Source organism: Myiozetetes cayanensis, unplaced genomic scaffold, assembly GCF_022539395.1.
Source record: "Myiozetetes cayanensis isolate MyiCay16 unplaced genomic scaffold, myiCay2020 scf2-11, whole genome shotgun sequence".
NCBI classification, from domain to species: domain Eukaryota; kingdom Metazoa; phylum Chordata; class Aves; order Passeriformes; family Tyrannidae; genus Myiozetetes; species Myiozetetes cayanensis.
In genome coordinates this window covers 46797718-46817586 of record NW_026087411.1, presented here as the reverse complement: position 1 = coordinate 46817586, position 19869 = coordinate 46797718, and the positions used below count along the sequence as shown (strand labels likewise).

General features: G+C 42.3%; 1 protein-coding gene across 5 annotated transcripts in view; it reads right to left on the bottom strand.

Moving 5' to 3' along the window:
* Positions 1 to 19869, bottom strand: part of AGPAT4 (1-acylglycerol-3-phosphate O-acyltransferase 4) — an 89596-nt gene that overhangs the window by 57599 nt on the left and 12128 nt on the right. For 3 of the 5 annotated variants that reach the window (XM_050316174.1, XM_050316171.1, XM_050316172.1), the window contains one exon: positions 1890 to 2120. In XM_050316174.1, coding sequence (XP_050172131.1) covers positions 1890 to 2067 — 178 coding nt within the window. In that variant the 5' untranslated portion in view covers positions 2068 to 2120. Of the gene's footprint in view, positions 1 to 1889; positions 2121 to 15761; positions 15909 to 17001; positions 17070 to 19869 lie in introns of those variants that run through there. The other 2 variants (XM_050316175.1, XM_050316176.1) reach the window with 2 other exon arrangements.

Sequence of the window (19869 nt, the reverse complement as noted above, 5' to 3'; positions counted from 1 at the left end):
TCAGCAACTCTGAGTACAAAGCCATCTGCCCCACCAAGGACAAGCCATGCAGTATTACTCCCTCTTACACACTGTCCATCCCCTAGATGAGACGAGATTGAGCTAAACTGAAGGATTCAGCCTGAAGACTCCAGCGTAGCTGGTATCTCTGCACCAAGCAGCCAAAAGGAAGAATGGGCCAGAAGGCATTGCATGAAAAAATAATAATATACACTTGTATACAGCTGTAAAGTATCTTCTATATTCCATGGCTTCAAACACATACTATGCTGCCAGGCAAAAGTTAGAAACTTGGCCATGTTCAATGTTACTGTACATACAAATGCATAGTACTTGCATACTCACTTCAGGGACATACACAGACAGCAAAAATGACTTTTTTCAGAAGGAACTATTTTTCTACATTACAGAAATAATAAAACAGCATCCCAAATTCATTTGGGGTTATATGTACTAATGCAGCTTTGAAATTTAAGTAAAAAGTATGTCTTAAAAAATGCTTTGAATAGTTGTTCATTAGAGTCACTGATGAAAGAAATAATCCCTAGTGGTCCCCAAGTTGAGGCATGTGACACATTTCTACCTCAAGCAGTTTATTATGAATACTAACTGCTTCTTAGTAGCAGAAGAAGTGACCTGAAAGAAACCATTTTGCTGCATTTCTTAAACACTGTGTTGGAGGGTGCTTTTCCCCAGCATGAAACCATCCATAACTCACTCAGCATTGACAGTGACATCACACTTGAATAATCTTTAGGGAGTATCAAAAGGCATGCATTTTGCAATAGTTTCCTTTTTAGAAAGCACTTCTCAGTTTCAGAAGGGCCCAGGGAAATCTCTCTAGAAGACGGACACATTCAAAAGCATGCTCCCAGATACTGAATACAGGTACATTAGCATTTTTTAACAGTTTCTGTGAGGAGTTCTCTCTGCTGTAAATTTAGAGCAATTATGAGAAAGTCAAGAACAGTGCAATAAAACTGTGCTGAAGTTGCAGTCGTAGCTCTTTAAAAGCAAATATATATACGTAGACTGATTATATCAAGAAAATTACACATGCTCCAATAATTCACTGTTGTCAGGTGGAGATTCTACCAAACTCCTACCAAGAGAACAAACGAGTACAGCTCTCATTCATTCCACTGGAATTACCTGTTCAGTCAAGTGCCAGTGAATTGTCACATCTCTTAACAGTTTCAAAGGTCTAGTCTTTGTACAACTAATATCCTGAGCTCATGCTCCCAACTCCTCCAGGAAAATCAAAATAATTGCAACCCCTGCTTCTTTGAAATGGTTACAGGCTACCTGCTGTATTCTACACTGTAACTACATGCATACACTGAATACAAACAGATGCAGCTTAAGGTCTGAAATGCCTTTTCAAAGAAACAACAGTTTATAACTAGCTTAAGAAAGATGCATATGAAATTGAAGATTTTTCCTTTTTTTACTGTTATTTCCCAGTTCTGAACAGTATTTGCACATGACACACTTAAATCAAGATCCTAAACAAAATCATGGATAATAAAAAGATTGAAAGCATTATTGGAAGTGACTTGTTAACACTGTAAGCCCAGACAACAGCCGAACTTGCTGAGATGCATTATTTGGTCAATATTTTTCATTTGGCTTAATGGAACTTGATGGACAGCCAAATGAGAGGCAATCTTTCTTTAATATCCTGAGTCCACCAAGTATTCCAGTATAAAAGGGCAAAACATTTCAGCACAAGAAGACATTTCAACAAAGCATACAACTCTTCACACAAATGCAGGTGCTGTAGGAAGCAGTCATGACCTTTAAAAAGGTTACGTGGAAATACAGAACTCTTCTACCAATTCCCTCTAGACAAAACACGAAATACTTTAAAAAAAAATATGAAATCTTACGGCTTGAAATGCAGTAAGCCAGCCTGCAGTTGATCCTCCTGAACAGTTGCTTGTTGATTGGCCAAAGTATAAGTGTAAAGAGTTGAATGAAGTTAATGATCAGTCCTGACACTATAAATATGTAGCAGATCAGAAGGTGGCAAATGAATTGAGACTTCAGAAAGCCAACGATGTCCATGATTTGCTGAGAAAGCAAGAGGGTACCTTCAGACACAAAATTCGGAAGACAACCTGCAAAACCAAATAGTATCAGCAGTTACAGAGTGCATTTATTTCTATAAATAGAGTTAATATAGACTTTATGTTTCACATTTAAATACACTAAATACACTAAAACAAAAATTTATTGTAGAAAAAGTCCTGATGACAATATTTGCAAGAGTAAGTATAGAAAGAGAATTCCATATTTCTGAATCAATTTACACTTGGCTTTGGAAACAAATTTTCACATTTAATCCTAATTCTGCAAAACTCATTAGCATATGACTCCAGTATTTGGACTACAGTAGTCCTCCACCAGGTCTTTATTGATAAAATATGAGTAAATAATCCACTTATATTGTGATTCAAATTGTCCGTATTTCATAAGACATATACCGTGACATCTACTATCTTCAAGAGCAGCTCCAAAGAAAACATAAGCTTTAGAGCTTTGTTAGGATTTGTGCCTTTCTCTACAAGCTATGCCAGACATGTTCTGCAACCTAAAGGTAGCAGCCCTTTAATTCTAGCCTTATTGTCTTATTTCTGTCTCACATTCAAATAACAGTTGATTTTGGCAAGAGAATAAAAGCTTGGCTATGCACAATACACACAATTTGTTCAATTATTCCTCGAAACTGCAATTCTGTCAGTTATAATCCATAAACCCAGAAAGGAAACATCAATAACAGCAATGACCCGTGACCCAGCAGTGTTGTCAGAAAGAAACCAACTCTTAGGTTACTTAAGTGTTTTTATAATTTTGGAAAGGTCCAGTCCAACCTCAGCAATTGAGCATTGAGTAAGTGTCCTCTGCAGAGTATTCTGACCTACTAACAGTGTACTGACTTCCCCCACCCTCACTACCGCCAACACTAGTATGAAGACATGATCTCTCAGTAAACACCCCCACCCAGTATTCTGAATAGAGGTAAACAAGAGGTACTGCCATAAGAGCTTTCCAAGGGAGGAAGCCCTGGGACAGTATTTCTGAATGTGCCAGTCACATGCAATAATAAGACAGCAGCTGTCAGCATCCCAGGGAATTAACTGACGAAAAAAAATCTTTACGCTTATCCTTTTAGTCTATGAGACCCCATTTTGTCAGGCACTGAGTCTAGATCCGTGTCCTGAAACATTTTTTTTACTGCCCTTGCTGACTCTGCTTACCACAGCAAAAAGCACATACAAGAATCACTGCAAAGCCATCGGAAGTTATATAGCCAGGTTTTCAACCACAAGGAAGATGAAGAAAAATTTAAGAAAGAGAACTGGTACTGTTGTATAATTTATATAAAGAGTTTATGGCAGTCCCAAGCCTATTATTAGCACACAAAATGTGCCCTTTTGTTCCCTTTATCTTGCTGTACTATTCAGTATCACAGCTGACACCAGCTGTAGCTTAGAACGGCAGAACAGGCCTCTATTCTTCGTAGTAACCATTGTCATGATACTCGCAAAAAGCTCTTCCAGCTTTAGCCAGCCTTTCCATTAAAGACAGGATTCTTCGGATGGCAGACAATTTACTAGCTGGGGATTTTGACCAAAGGCTTTCTTTCTGTTGAAGGCTAAACAGAATGAGAAATGTCTAGTAGAATCCATTGTTGTGTTTCATTCTCCAGCCCTTCCATTGCAAACTCTGAAGACAGAGACAAAAATGAAATAAGGAAAAAATAAAAATTAAAAAAAGGCAGAAAACTTCTTTAAAACAATCAGAATGGAAGCAAGTAACCAGCTGCTTATAAGTGGATGCTTTAAAAGACTGTACAGTGTCCAAAACCCTGATGACTGGGTTTATCCTACCATCCTTGGCTAAAACTGGTCAAAAGTCTTTTTGTGTTAGTCAGTCTGCTTAATTTCATCCCACAAAATCACTCTAATCTAACCTAATTCCCAGAGATCAGTAAGGCACTGGATAAAAAATAAAAACAACAGCCATAAATAAAACAGGACTGAAGCGCTATCTACTTATACTGGAGACCTGAAAGCTCACTATTTGATATAATCAACAGAAGTCTACTGTAGTAAACAACCGAACAACAGATTTTGTAACAAATTATTAGTCATTTTGTCCAACAATCAGTCCACCAATTCTTTTTTTTTAAACTTTTTAGTATAGTAGCAGTCAAACTGCATTAAAATGTTACATTTATGTGAATAATTTATTTCATGCTGGGTCTTTAAAACAAAACTTCACAGAATTAAAATAAACAAAGATGAGATGACCCTGATAGAAGTTATTGTCTTAAAATTTTGTGAAGTCACAATGAAATCTCTGAAAGCAATTTATTCCTTGCTTTCACAGCGATCAAATTTCAATTCTGTGAAGTTTCTAAGACCTGTTTGTAAGGCAAACTAAATCTACTTAAGCAATACTATTGAAAGGCATCTAGCCTAGCTTGCTTGCAAAAGGAACAAGAAGCCAGAGATACTGCTTAAATGTTTCATTCCTGAAAAGTAGGGAGACTACACAGAATAATTTTCTCTTCTGATTAAATGCAAGCTAGTTTTCCTACAGAATTTGCAACTCAAGCATTGTACACAGAGTGTTAGCTAAGTGTTTCTCAGACCTAAGCTTGTTCTTATAAGGTTTTTTTTTAAATATGATAGGTTTTGGACTGTCTTCATATCCAAACTCCAAGAAATACAGTTTATTCCTAGTACAAGCAACAAAAAGAATCAGTTCTGAGCTTATGAAAGAGATCTAGAAATTTGCTTTTTAAAAGTTCATGATGAACATCTTCCACTTACTCTTTGTCTTACTAAAGCTCCTCATGGGTAACATCAACATAACACCAGTTTAAGTGTTAGAAGAATCAGGTCTTTAATTCTTAATCCATGATGCTGGTTTAATAAATTACACTGATTTCCTTACAGATAATGACTGAAAATTACAGCAATCTTTTGAAAACAAAAGGGCCAATCAATGCATTTTCTCAGAAGCTATTAAGATCAGAGAGCTGCCAAGAAGCTCTGTTCTATCAAACATCTGTTAAAATTAATTAGGAGAAAATGGCCAGGCAGCGCATCTAAACTAGACAGGGGCATTCCTTAATAACAGTTTTCCTTTGGATACGGAAGACTCAAACCTCAAATGTCTGTCTAGGGAGCAAGTCAACAAGCATCTAATTCATGTGGCTAAGAGATCACATGATCAGGTTTAAAAGCAAACTACACAACTATCCATTCTAACTCTTTTTCTTCCAAGTTTCATTCTTCAGCAAGATCCACTGTGTTTTCAACTACTCTCACGATTTCCTTCTGCTCTGAAAAATTGACCAGGAGGACACAGAAGTGATATGCAAGGTGAACAATGCCATGCCAGCAGCGGCTGCTGCCACTGAACTTTATCTGTTATACTTTTATATTTTATATTCCATGTTTTGAGACTACAACTAGAGATCTCATAGCAAACACAACTGTTTGCGCTTCTACAGAAAGCATAAGAATGAAGCAAAGAACTGTAACCCACTGTTTCCAAAGTTTATGTAGTAAATAGAGTCCTTGGAGTGTGGAAAGCAACATGGTATTTATTTGACAGCATTTAGATTGAGTTGATATTGTCCATACTTACAAATAGAGGAAAGTCAACACTAGACCTCTTTTTTTTTTCAGTACAACACGTTTCAAGCTTACATAAAAGTTTTCACTTAGGTCTACTCTTTGAAGTCCTTAAATGCTTTGCTGCAAGTTAAGAACAACCAAACTGATGATGCTGCTGCCTATTCTTGCATTTTCTCGTATTTGGATGGATGAGTTACAGAGATTAAGATTATAAAAATATCTTGGGTCAGATTAAAAAGTTTCAGTAGTGCCTCTTAAGTGAATTTCAGCTGACATCAAAAACCCTGTCCTCTTCATTGGTGAGGCCACACCTCAATTACTGTGTCCAGTTCTGGGCCCCTCACTACAAGATGCATAATAAAGTCCTGGAGCAAGTCCAGAGAAGGGCAACTACGCTGGTGAAGGGTCTGAAGCACAAGTCCTGTGAGGAGTTGGGTCTGTTTAGACCAGAGAAGAGGAGGCTCAGGGGTGACCTCAGCACTCTCTATAACTACCTGAAAGGAGGTTGTAGCCAGGTGGGCATCAGTCTCCCAGGTAACAAGGGACAGGATGAAAGGACACAGCCTCAAGCTGTGCCAGGGGAGGTTCAGACTGGACATCATGAGAAATTTCTTACAGAAAGGGTGATTAGACATTGGAATGGAATGCCTAGGGAGGTGGTAGAGTCACAGTCCCTGGAGGTGTTTAAGGAAAGACTGGATGTGCCACGGTCTAGTTGACAAGGTGGTGACAATGGTCTCTCAGGTCTTTTCCAACCTAAGTGATTCTATAATTCTGTGAAAACAGCACCAATAGCAGCACTGTATTTCACATCCAAGTCCATTTTAACAACACTGGTGTATATGAAATACATATGCAAAGTAAGTCACAGGAAGCCTTTGTGCTCTTTTCTGTTTGTGAACATCAAAAATTGGAAAAAAATGAGGTCACGTCCATGTATGTACTCACCTACAAAGAAGAATATCTTTACACACCACACCAAAAAAAACCCCAAACCAACCAAGTCTAGAGGAAGAATTATCCATCTATTTGCCTCATGCCTAATTAGGGTTTGAATCACTTTCTACCTTCCTAAAAGGTATCTACTAGAGCATTATCCCCTGTGTCGGGTTTACATGACAAGGTTTTGGTAGTCAGGGGGCTGCAGAGATGGTTTCTGTGAGAAGACACCAGGAGCTGTCCCCCACATCAAACAGAGCCAGTTACAGACAGCTCCAGAAGAGACTCACCACTGGCCAAAGCTGAACCCATCAGCAACACTAGTGGCACCTCTGTGATAATGTTTAAGAAAGGATTAAAAAATGTTTGGGTTTTTTTGTTTGGTTTTGTTTTGGGGTTTTGTGTGTTTGGTTTTTTTGGTTTGGTTTTTTTTTTTTTACAGCAGCTGTGAGTGAGGAGTGAGAAATACATGAGAAGAACAGCCCTGCAGACCCCAAGGTCAGTGAAGAAGGTGGGGAAGGGTGCGCTCTAGGCACTCTCCTGCAGCCTGTAGTGAAGACCACAGTGAAGCAGGTTATCCCACTGCATCCCATGAAAGACCATGGCAGAACAGATATACAGAGTGCAGCCTATGGAGAACACCTCACGAGGCACCACGTGCCCTGAAGGAATCTGCAGCTTATGGACAGGAGCCCACTCCGCAGCAGGTTTTGTGGCAGCAACTGCAGCCCAGGGGGTCCCAGGCTGGAGCAGTCTTTTTCTGAAGAACCATATCCTGTGGGAGGGACCCCAGCAGTAGCAGAGGAATAGCACAGTGAAGAAGGAACAGCAAAGAGGAACTATTAAGAACCAACTGCAATCCCTCTTCCCCACCCACCTGCACCACTTGGGGTATAGCAGAGGGGTGGAGTCTACAATCAAGCTGAGCCTGGAAAAAAGGGGGACTTAAGGCAAAGGTGGTTTTAGTTTAGGCTCTGTTTTTCACTGTTCTGCATTGTTACCAGCTGACAACAAATTATACCAAACTTCCCCAAGTGGAGTCTGTTTTGACCATTATGGTAACTGGTGAGTGATCTCCCTGTCCTCATCTCAACCCACAAGGTTTTTCATGCTATTTTCCTCCCTTGTCCAGGTAAGGAAGGGGAGTGAGGGAGCAGTTTCATGTGAACCTGGAAGGCAGTCAAGGTCAACACATCACACCTTCTCCAAAAACTCTCAAATCAGGGAAGAATCTTAAAACCTTCCCCCAAAGCTAAGGGAACTTAGGAATGCTTCTAGATTTTCATGAGGAGTTCTGAATTCCTGAAGTGCACATGGCTACAAAAGAGAGATCAGTCAGTTTGGCTGTTTCAAAGGTTGAAGAATGAATACCGTCTACCAGCAAATTTTAGAATTTCTAATTTTTTTACTTTCTATAAAATTGAACTCTTTTCTATTATTATAGAAAATTATTTTATTTCTATTTTTCTATTTTTTATTATAGAAAATAATTATATTTCTATTATTTTCTATTCAATTATTTTCTATTTAGCACTGAGATAATTTGCATAACAGAGTATAAACTGAAGAAGTGAAAGTAACCCAGAAGTTTTTGAACTTATGGTTATGGTTATCATAGCATGATGCTTTCCCCCTTCTCCTTTTATATTTTCTTCCTGCTGTAATCTGTGCAGCTATGCAAACTCTGCATGCCTGCCAGGACGCAAGTTCGGTCTCTCTCTCTGAGTACTCTGCTGGTAAAATGCACAGAAGAGCTATGTTAGCCTCAATGCCTATCCCAGCAACAGAGGAAAGTGTCTATATAGCAAGGAAAGGAGGATGACAGCAGCCCAGGAGAGGTGTGCATAGTCTGGGAAGAAGTGGGAAAGATGTGGAGTCACTGCCCAAGTTCTGGTGGGAAGCAGGTCAGTCTTGCTCCTTCTTCCAGAAGGATGAAATGTTCAGGGAGAAGGGAGCTGGACAAGGAAGCCATAAGGCACTGAACACAAACACATCAATACAAAACTTCTTGGAGATGCAGCATTTAGGGACTGCAGGGCTTGACACTGAGGGAAGCTATCTATTTGAAGAGAGTAAACTCCTTGAAGTTAAGCAGTTCTGTTCCAAGCTCCTAAAGAGATCCTCAAAAAATACATTAGGGTGAACTACAGCAGTTATCTCAGGTGCAGAACATGAAGTTCACAAAAACAGCACTAGAAGATGAGTTGCTTCTTTCCAGAATGCCAAGTGTTGCTCTTCAAGTGTTTCCCACTGGTTTGGAAAAAATACAATTAGAGACGCATTAAGATACTCAAGACCTAGATGAGTCTATCAGAGTTCAGCCCCAGACTTCAGTTTCAGGGACCACCAAGTCCCTCTGTTTCATATTTTACTTCTCTGAGTCCATTAACCTAGAAAGTCACTTGCACTGCCACCAAGGGCAATACAACACACACAAGTAAAATTTAGGGACTGAGCAAGGGAGCAGGACTAAACAACAAAAAACTTACAAGACAGAGTACAGAGAACTTATGCAGGATGTGGGCTATGCTGTCACACAAGTAAAAGCAACCTGGATAGTTCCTCAAAAATAAGCAATGTGAATAACCACAAAGGGTCTAGGACATGCAGCTATATCACATGTTAATAGCCAATGTAGTACTTGATTTATGGGCAACATCAAGTGCTTAGTCAAGGTAACCAGACCCACACACTATTGCAATCTGGCACCCTCCTCTATAAAAACAATCCCCCGCCAAATGTGTCTACACTACAAAATGTCTTCACTGGATGATCTGGCTTTCTGCAAAAGTCCAGGTGGCTGAATCTGAATGTCTGCAACAAACTAAGCCTTCGCAAATACAAATATACATATGTCCATAAGTACAACTGCTTTTGCATTTATGATACAACACATTTTGTACAGAAGGCATGGACTATTTGAGCCAACTGCACATTTGAGTAGAGAGACTGGAGCCTGTCTAGTTAAGCCACTGGTCCTCAACACACAGCCTGTGAGAAATCTCTCAATGGTGAGATCCATACCATCCCTGCCATACACAGGAAATTAACACATTAAAAACTACAGAGGCAGCAGGGGCAGTACAACAGGATGTTGTCATCTGCATTGTGATACTTACTCAGTATCAAGGGCACACTGATCACCTCTACAGTGGGCACTTCAGGAACTGATCCAACATGGGAGTAGCTACTGAATTCTTCAGTGGTTATTATAAAAGCATTTCTTTTAGAAGAACTCAAAGAAATGGGGGTATGGAAGAAGGCTGACAAAGGATTATTCAGAAGTTGGTGTAAAACCACGGTTGCTCTTTTTATTTTTAAATTGTGCTGGGAGTCCAAACACTTTCTTGATAAGAGATAAGCTTTGGAAAAAAGGGCCCCTCCTACAAAGACTCATGGTTTATACTTATCAAACAGCTCTCGCTTTGTTTTAAAGAACTGTAAATTACATTCACAGCAATGTAAAGGGTCAGCACAAGGTACAGTAACTGCCCATACTCTCAACAGATGAAATACTTCCCCAACATCCAAACCAGTTTTACACATGAGACAACAAGGAAACATGGATCACATTTAGTTCAAAGCTTTAAATATTTAAGTCCTCCTATTCTTACCCACAGAGAGTTATTTGCAAAGTTAAGACTACAAAAGTATCACCTCCAACTCCAGTTCTTCATCAGACAAATAACACAGCAAATAACACACCACTAACACACGTAAGCAGCTGTATGCAGGCATAGTTTCACATCCACTCAGCAGATGTAGTAGCATGAGCAAGACCATTTCTGTATGCAAGATTAAATCCTTTACATACAGGATTAGAAAACAGTGTGGATTTTGTCAATTTTTTCTCCCTGGATTTATCCATCCCCTCTGATATGAAAAGTTACAACCATTTAGAAGACACTAGAGAAGTAAATCTGGCAAGATTTTTCTTACTGCCCCTCTCTTACACAAAGAGAACTTAGAACACTCAGAGAGAGCTTGTGACAGTCACATGGCAAATCCATTGCACAGCTAACACCAAACCCACAACCTACTAGTTCCCCAGGCTCCAGTTTTCAACACAAAATGGTACTTCCATCCTCCTTTATTTGCCTTCTTGCCCATGCTCGAGTTTTCCTTGCAACATCTTCTGAAAGACCATGCATAGAGGTTAGAGAGAGAACAGACAGATACCCCAAGGACCTTCAGCGGCACCAGATGATGCATGCAGAAAATGGTCCAACTCACGATGCATGTATTGATCTAATAAACTCTCTTTTCCTTTCTCCATTCCTCAAGAAATGAAAACCAAGTATTCAGCAACTTGGATGGTTCTGTACTATAAACTGTAAGTTACAACTTCAGTACCAAGTGGGCACATCTCTCTCATTATTCCTACCTGAGAAGGAATTAAAGGCATTGATAGATGCTATGAGAACAACAAACAGAAGAAAAAAATCATCAGCACTGGGAAAGAGATAACCTTCTTTCCTTAGCACACTCTGATAAAACAACTTCTTCATATTTTCTGGAATTGCAATTTACATTTTAGTAATTTTGGGCAGTCTCTTTAAGCCTTTTCCTAACAATCTAATTTCTAACTAGTGTGGCCTTGTTATTTTGTGTATTTTAAAAAGCCAGAAAGAATAACGAAAGAATAGCCTAGAATTTGTGGCAGCAATAATTTTACCAAAAAAAAAATTGGTGGAAAGTGGAAGAAATAGAGCATGAATCACTAAGCTGAGAAATACACCATGGTGACACTGGTTTACAAGTGGGACTTCCGCCACCAGACTGTGGGCTGGTAACAGATTTTCTACTGCCCCAAAAACCCAGTATAAACACTTTTAACATGGTGCCTCTTTCCAAGCAGCTGTGTGGCCTGCTGGAGACAACCGTATTCTCCCACTTAAGCGTGTCTCACCTACGCTGCCAACGCTGCCACAAATGCAACACACACAGGGCACATGCCACAGTCTTCGTGCTTCTAAATCACAGAGATAGGAAGGAACAGCGCTGACCTCCTCCATGAGGGAATCCAAAAGATTCCAGTACAAATCACAACAAATTGTTAACACTGCTGGAAATTAAAAGTGCCATTCACCTGATTACAGCTCCAAGTGAGCTGTTAGGTTATCTTCAAAGACAGTAGACCATCTCCTTCAGCTAAGCTATTTGCATATTTTTAATTAATATGACGTAAGATTAGTATGCTCTTTGAATGCTAAGGAAACATTAAGCAGAAAAAGACTCACAAGGCTTTTTTTTGATCTCCCAGTATGGATTTAATTTGTCGGCATTCTATCACCTGACACTGAAGAGTATGAGGTAGCTGAATTTCTCCTTTATGAAAACTGCATCCCAAAATTGAAAATGACAACACAAACACAAGATGTAGCCTCACCAAGACAGAGAAACACAGGATATTAAGATTTATTCATCAAATACAGTCTAATGGTTCCTTCTGTAGAAAAACAGTTTAACTGAAGAATGAAAGTGGCAGGGAAGCTTTCAGATTTATTATTTGAAGAAAACCAATTCCTGCCTTCAAGAGGTAACACCCAATACTTAGAAAAACATCTTACAGCTGAGATGAGGTTGGCATGGTTCCAAAAAATAAGATGCCAGCTTCAGTGAAAAACTCAGCTGTACCTACACACAAAACAATCAGACATCCAGATGCCAGGTAAAAACCCAAATAAACATGGTGACAGCTTTACCCACATTTCACCAGTCCCATTCTACATCAGTTTTCACTCACCTCTGCCTCATGTGATACAAGTGTTCAGAACTATTTTGCCACATCATGAACTTATAATACTTTCAGCCTCCTCATTCTCCCTGATCATCAGTCCCCTAACAGCCTGATTTAATTTAAGAACTTAAGGGAATAAAAGCCTTTATCACAAACACCAGATTTATCAAGTCCAATAATAAAGGAAGGTTTCTTTTTGGACCTGATTCAAACCCTGTTGAAGCCAAAAGAAATCTTTCAACAAGCTTCAATAGTCCTCGTTGTTTACCAAACATTATGACTCCAAACCAATCAATGATCTTGTATTCTCAGCATCTAAACCCAGGTCTAGTAAAAACCACCTTAAACATCAGCAAATCATTCTGAGATAGTGCTTGATTCAACAGCATTTACTTCACTGGATGGCAAGTGTACAGATGCTAACAGTTACTAAACACACTGCTAAGAATCCAGTAATATTTTTATAAATTTTGCACTAAATTAAACATTAAGTACATCAACGCCTGCCTGAATTTTCTACACCACCTCTGAACAACTGCAGAAGCCTGAGTCCTTTAAAAAGCCCGGTTTTGAGAATTTCTCTTTCTAACTTCAAAATATATTTGAGACAGTTTTACAAGGCTTAAATTCAAAATGAAGCTTTTCTCTGTCTCCATCTTGGATGAAATGCAATATTTATGCACACGCTTAGAGGCACAGGCATGTAAAAAAGTTACAGGGACACAGAGAATCACAATATTAACCCCTGACAACCACCTGTGACTTGAAGGAATAAAATCTCATAAATGGTTCAAGTGCAGGTGTAGCCTGCTGCAGACAGAATCCTTCTGGACCTTCCAGAAGCGCAAAGCAGCACCTGCAGTAATGGTATTTTCCAAAGTGCTGAAAAACATGTTAAGAGGCAAACTATGATATGCAAAGACAGAGATAATGTAGAGAGAGGGAAAGAAGCAGGACACAGTTTAACTTTCCCATAGTAGCTGTCACTTGAAATCACATGCCATTTCTACATATAGAATTCCCCCAAATACGTTCTTTCCTTATCTTTAACAGAAGGTTTTAAGTCGAGTCTTAGCCTTTCTCTGATAGGTAAAAAAACTTGCATAGTCAGCATAGGAAAACCTTCTCATTCACATGGATGCTACTGGAAAAATGTGTGTGAAATTTAACTTTGTTGGTCTGACTAAAAAGAAATCTGGTACATGTCAGAAATTTTTAACATATTAATAAACAGTCACGCATGCAAGTGAAATCAGTGTGCTTGTCTCCATACCTTCTGCCAAGTAAACCTTCTCTCAGTGACCTCTATCTCTGACTTCTTTCCAGCCTAGAGCTGGTTAATTGCCTTTCCCAGTTCCTGTTATTTATGCTACAATAGAAACCTCAAGCCAGGTCAGCCCTTTTGCAAGCAGCAGAAAATTATTTCAGCGTAAAGCTCTTCACAGCAGAATGTAACAAGACAGACAGGAAGGCAGAAGGTCAAAACAAAGGCATGGCAATAAAAAGGCTTTAAGTTCAAGTTGAAGAGCAGACCACTAGCAGGACCACAACCCAGCATCTCCCAACTGTGGGCTCACTACGATTGTTAAGCCAGTTCCTAACACATGGCTTATGCAGCTTTTCAGCAAATCTGTTACAGCCATCATCTTTTTCTCACATTATCAAAGCAGGATCTGTGTAGTATCTTCACCCTTGCCACAACAGTTATCCTTATTAATTTCCATTTCCTCTTTCCCTGACCTTACCTTGGACCCTACCTCATCTCTAGTCAGAGGTAGTGGAGGAGGACAGGGGAAAAGCATGAAAACAAAGTGAGTCAGCAGTTTCCGAGCAGCACAGGAGCATTAGTCACAGGTGATCAGGGTACTTGCCACACAGTCAGATGTGAATAAGCCCAAGACCACCAAACAACAGACTGGTGAGCAAACTTTCCCAAACGCCTGAAACTAAACCACTGGACAAAGCCACGCCCCAGACAAAGCACTTCAGGGAAAAAACACATACTCAGCTTGCCACATACCAGTGCTGAAAGGCAACAAAGCACACAGGGTACACCACTGTCGGTCTCATTTCTAGTTCCCTTACAAGAAAGCCCACTGCATTCAGCACAGCAAAATCAAACACACCTGAGAGACAGCTGCCTTGACATAAGATGTTTTCCCTTGAGAGCAAGGCCCACAGTTACAAAAGCTTTCACTGAGTAAAGCATATACACAGTGCACTACTATGCATTGTTGCCCTCTTGCTGATCTGCTCCCTTATCAGGACATACCAACAGCAGTAGCAGGGATGCTGTTAGTTAGGAAGTGTTGTTCTACGTCACATAGTGGAAATCTGAATGTTTCAATTTTAAGACTAAATTACTAATACAAGTTCAGAGGGCCACAGTGCTCATTTGTAACACAAGAACAGCATCTTGCTGCCCTCAGCACAGCTGTGACAGTGTCTTCCTGTATGAAGAGATTTCAAGGGGCATTACTCCCAGTCTTCACCTTCTAGCATGAAAAACAGGGTACACAACAGAAAAATTTAGCCAATCCTTTTCAGCAGGGCAGAGTACAGCCATAGGATTCTCATCCATCCCCTGCAGAGAATTCTTCTCCTAGAGAGTTCTCCTCTGTTATGGTACAGTGAGTACATTAAACTGTAGGTGATGTAAAACTGTCACTCCAGCAGAGCACGCCCCACTTCAGAGATGAACACTGCTTCAGTGCCTCTGCAATTTGGCTGGACAGAACAAGACTTACTGAAAAAACAACCTCTCCACCAAACTGACACCTACTAGGTTTCAAGGAACACAGTTCATTATCGTGCTCTGGGCACAGCATTCTCTGGTCTGTGACTCTGGGCAAGTGCTCACCTCTCTGCAGTTTCTCCACTCCTAAAATATATTACTTAAGGTTTCTTCACCAAAAACTCACTAAAATCATTCACTAAAATCTGTTAAAAGTGCTTGCCAACAACACAACTAAACTTTGCTTAAGAGAACTCCATCAGCGGCTTGCAACAGTTTCTCTGTTAACTGCAGGCTTCCCAATAGATTCTTCCCCATGAAACCTGGTCCTGTCATCCACTAAACACAGTTAGTTTCACTTTTCGATACAGCTTATTCGGGCACTGTTGATGCAAAACATTAATAGGAAAGAGCAAAGCTATACAAAATATTTACACAAATTTCCAAAGTGAATAAAGATGTGTTTTAATCCATAGGATTGGGAAAACCATGGCATTATATCAGACACAAGCAGCTACAGAAAGCTGCTGGTCAGTAAATGACAGCAAACATTTAGAACACATCAACTATTCCAGTGATCCACGCAGTCAGTCTTTATGCAGAAGTACAAAGGCATATATAAATAGACCTCTGTATGTCTACAGCAATCTTATCGTTCACATGAGAAGTTAGAGGAAAAAAGAAGGTTACAAACTTTGGTTTAAGTTGTTCCACAACAGTTTCTATGCTCCACCAGTTTTCAATTCTTTTGCTACTCACTCTTAGTATGAAGTCACATCACTACCAGCTGAGGCTACAATCGTCTGGTACAACTTCCTGGGCTGGATGCATCACTACTTTTAAAGAAAAGCTTGGGGGTTTTTGTTTGAGAGTTTCTGGCATCCGTCTAACTCTTGTAAAGCATTTTTGGTTTTCATGTAGCAGCAAGGCTGCTCTCTCCAACACAAGCACCTGCATAACGTACATCATGCCTAGATGTCAGCACACTTAAAACTCTTAAGAACGCATAACAAAAATAAAAGACCAGAAATCTCGGTGCGACAGTGCTGAAACAGACTCTCTTGCAAGGTTGTCATTTCAGCCATTCGAGTGAGTGCTCACTTGTTGAAATAAATGCTAGAAGGCGTAACTTCAACCTTCAACACATGGTATCAGTCGACACACCTTAGGTTTGTCGCTGTTATTTAATTTGGCATAAGCATCTTCATGAAGATACGCAGACAGGTGAAAGGCAGAGCTCCGACAACACGTGAGCACATCACCAGGGAGGCAGACCGCCCCTCTCCTCCGCCTCAGCTCGTGGACTTCCAGGTACCGCGGACAGAACAGCCGCCACGACCGACCAGTGAAGGAGCCCGCCCGCTCCCCCCGGGGCTCGCCGCGCCCGCCCGCTGTGGAGCGGCGCCCCCGGGGAGGCGGCACGGAGCGGGCGATCGCACCCGCCCGTTCCCACGGCAACCGCACCGCCCGCCCCCTCCCTCCTCCTCCCTCCCTCCCTCCCTCCCCGGCCACCGCCAGCCCCGAGCGAGGAACACCGAAAGGAAAGTGGAAGGCGCCGCCGGCGGAGGGGAGCTCGGCGGGGCTGGGCCGCCGCAGCTCCGCCGTTTCCACGGAAACTCCGGCGGGCGCGGGCAGCGTTCGCCACACAAAGGGGGCCAGCGGGCGGCAGGAAAATTCCCGGCGAGCGCGGGAGAAACGACGCGACGGGTCCGGGCGGCGGCGACCCAGCCCGGCGGCGAATAAGTCAGGGAACTTGTGTCCGCATCCCACGCCCCGCCGGCAGCTGCCGGCCCCTCGCCTCGCCGCTACAGCGCTCCGGGGGGCGGCTGGCTCCGGATGCCTTTTCCTCCGGGGGAGCACGGCAGGCGGAGGAGGGAGGGAGGGAGGCCCCGCACCTGAGGAGCGGCGCAGGTCGCCAGGGGAAGAGCACGTACCTGGCGCCGGCGGGCCTGGGCGCGGGTGCCGCGCTGCGAGCGGGCGGCGGCCGAGCCGCACCGGCTGCCACTACTTCGCACGCGGCGGGAGCGGGCGGGCGGCTCGGGCGGGGCCGCCAGGCTCCGCCCGCCGAGCGGCTCCACTCCGGCAACAGAGCGCCCCTCACCTCACCCCTCCCCTCCTTTTCCCTCCCCGCCGCCGCCACTATGTCACTTCCTCCCGGGGCTGCGGGAAGGTGCGACCCCTCGCCGCACCGGCGTCGCCCGACCTTCGGGGCGCTGCCTGAGCCGAGCGGGATAGCCCCCGGCGCCGCTCCGCGCCTCAGGAAGGGCGGCCGGCTCCGAGGAGGGAGTCGGAGCCGAGGGAGCGGCGGCCCGGTGGAAGGGGCGCAGAGCAGCGCCCGTCCCCCGAGGGCCGCCGGTGTCACGGCTGACCGCTCCTCATCCCTTACCGGGGCGGAGGTGGAGAGGGAACTGTCGCGCGGTGATGGGCACCTGTGACTATCTACCTCTTCCAAGTAGAAACCGGGCGACAAAAAACAACTCCACGGCTTGCGTGGAGAAAGATAAATGTCTGTGGCAGCCATCCAAGCGCCGAGTACCCTGACACACAAGAGTCACTCTATGTGACAGCGCAAACATTGGCTGTCAGGCTCTGACTGTGAAGTGAAAAGCGGCTTCCGTGAATAGAGAACAGATAGAACTGAGTCTATTAAATACCCAAAGCATGGGTGGCTGCAGCATAGGCAGTATTCTCACTATCAGAGCACTTTGGCAGGAGACCCGAACAGAGCAGTCACAGCACAGCACGGTTCCATCAACAGACCTAGACATGATGAAGCAATGAGTCAGTGTAAAGTTTGTACAAGGAATCCAGTCATGAGGAGCAGGAGACTGGGCCACAATATGGATCCATCTAGGAAGCAAAGTTGGAGATCAAACTGAAGGTATATCCATCTATTAGACAGTTCAGGCAGGGAGTAGACACCCAGACCTGAGCTCTAAATGGAGCCCTGGTCCATGGGTAACATGTAGGTGGGGGTCCCAGGTGAGGCTGCTCAGGGCTATTAAGACCTGACAGATTCCTGCTGGTGGGGTGGGTGAGCGTACTGTTCCAGAGCTCAAGATTTAGCCACCCTCTTCCCTTTTGGTCACGAAGGAGTTGAATCCAGCTCACTAACATTCTCAGGCAGTAGTCTAACTGCTGAACCATTACGTGGAAAGAGATTGTAAAGGGAATTTTTCCTGCCATGCTCTAAAAGTCTGACCCTCTGGCTCCATTTTAAAGAAAGGGATACGTCCTGGCATAGGGAGAAGACTTAAAATTGCTGAATGAGTTAATTATGGAGAATGACTGGGTTTGTAGCACAGCTATGTCCTAAGCATCCCCATCTAGCTACTTGAAGTAGTTTTGTGTTTTACATGTACAGATTCTTGGGGTATTATTCCAACGTATCTCACTCAGTGTCTAGGTATTAGCTCTAAGAACCAAAGGTCCAAAAGTCAGGCACCCTGATGCTGAGTGTGGTAGTGTCTCAATATCTTTTATCTGTCCTTGAGACCAAACTCTGGAGCTGGTTATTTGTATGTTCTGATTTTCTGTGAAGCCACAATAGAAATCTTTCTTCTCACTTACATTAGTGTTAAGCTGCAGCTGAATATAATTTTATGGATGCTTTACAGCTGAGAAAACTCTCCAGTGAAGAGATGAAGCCTAGTTTTGATACAGTACATCTATTTCTCAATAGTCTGAACAGGAAAATGTGAATAATAAATCCCTCTTATTTAACTAAAGTTTCTTCAAGTCTTGTTTTTGGCAGTTCCTTGTTCTGAGTGCTTGGTTTGCAACCTCAATGCAGTTTTTTTCTTGTTGCTTGTGGATATGCAAATATTTTATTTGTATTGGGCAGGACTCAAGAGTTTGAGTTAATGATACCTCCCAGCTATCCATCACTGTGTGAAATGGATAACTTTCAGTGAGTTTCCTTGTAAGAAATAAAAACACACAAAAGCCAGCCAATTCAAACTCCCCTATGCTTTGACGGGGCAAAGCATGCACTACAGTTGGTAAGGAGCCCAGTTATCTCTCATGGCTCAAGTGAAATTAACTGCTTGCTGGTTCTCACAGCTGAACCCCAACCCTGCTCACCATGTGCACTTTTAAATTACTTGTGAATTTGACTTCAGGAATTTTATTGCAGGCAAAAGCTTGTCTATCCTGGAAAGTTCTGTGGTTCTACTTATGCCAGCCTAGAGAAAAGAGGAAGCACCCCTGGTGTTGATGCTGCCAGATTGATAGGGTGGATACTAATACAGGGACACACTGTGATATCTTCTGTGAGCAGCTGGACTCAAAAAGTCCAGTTTGCTCTTGCTGCATGTCTTATGGTTAGATTCTCCAATATCTAATATGGTGTGGATTATAAAAGGCTCATTTCATGCATTCAAAGCATTCAGAATGGTCCTCTTCTGTGTAGGCTGAGTGTAATAAAGGCTGAACTGCAGGCTGTCCCTCCATGCAGGCAATAAACAGGAAGCCTTTCCTGTACTTGGCTTATCCATCTTTATGAAAACTGTGGGAAAGTAATTGTGTCTGAGATCTCTGCTGCTTTTTGAGGATTGATTAAAATCAGCTAACAAGGTCAGGAATTTTTATAAGGACTGTTGCATACAGCATGACTGCACAATTTTTTTTTCCTCTAGGAAACCAGATGAAAATATATGTCCAGAGGTTAATATACACTGACAGTTTATTTAAATACGGAAACAAAAAATGAAAGGTACTGATGCAATGCATTGTTGTAATGACAGAAATCCTATCATGGATGCAGGTGTATCAGCTTAAATAGGCCATTGGCAGAGTGGCAT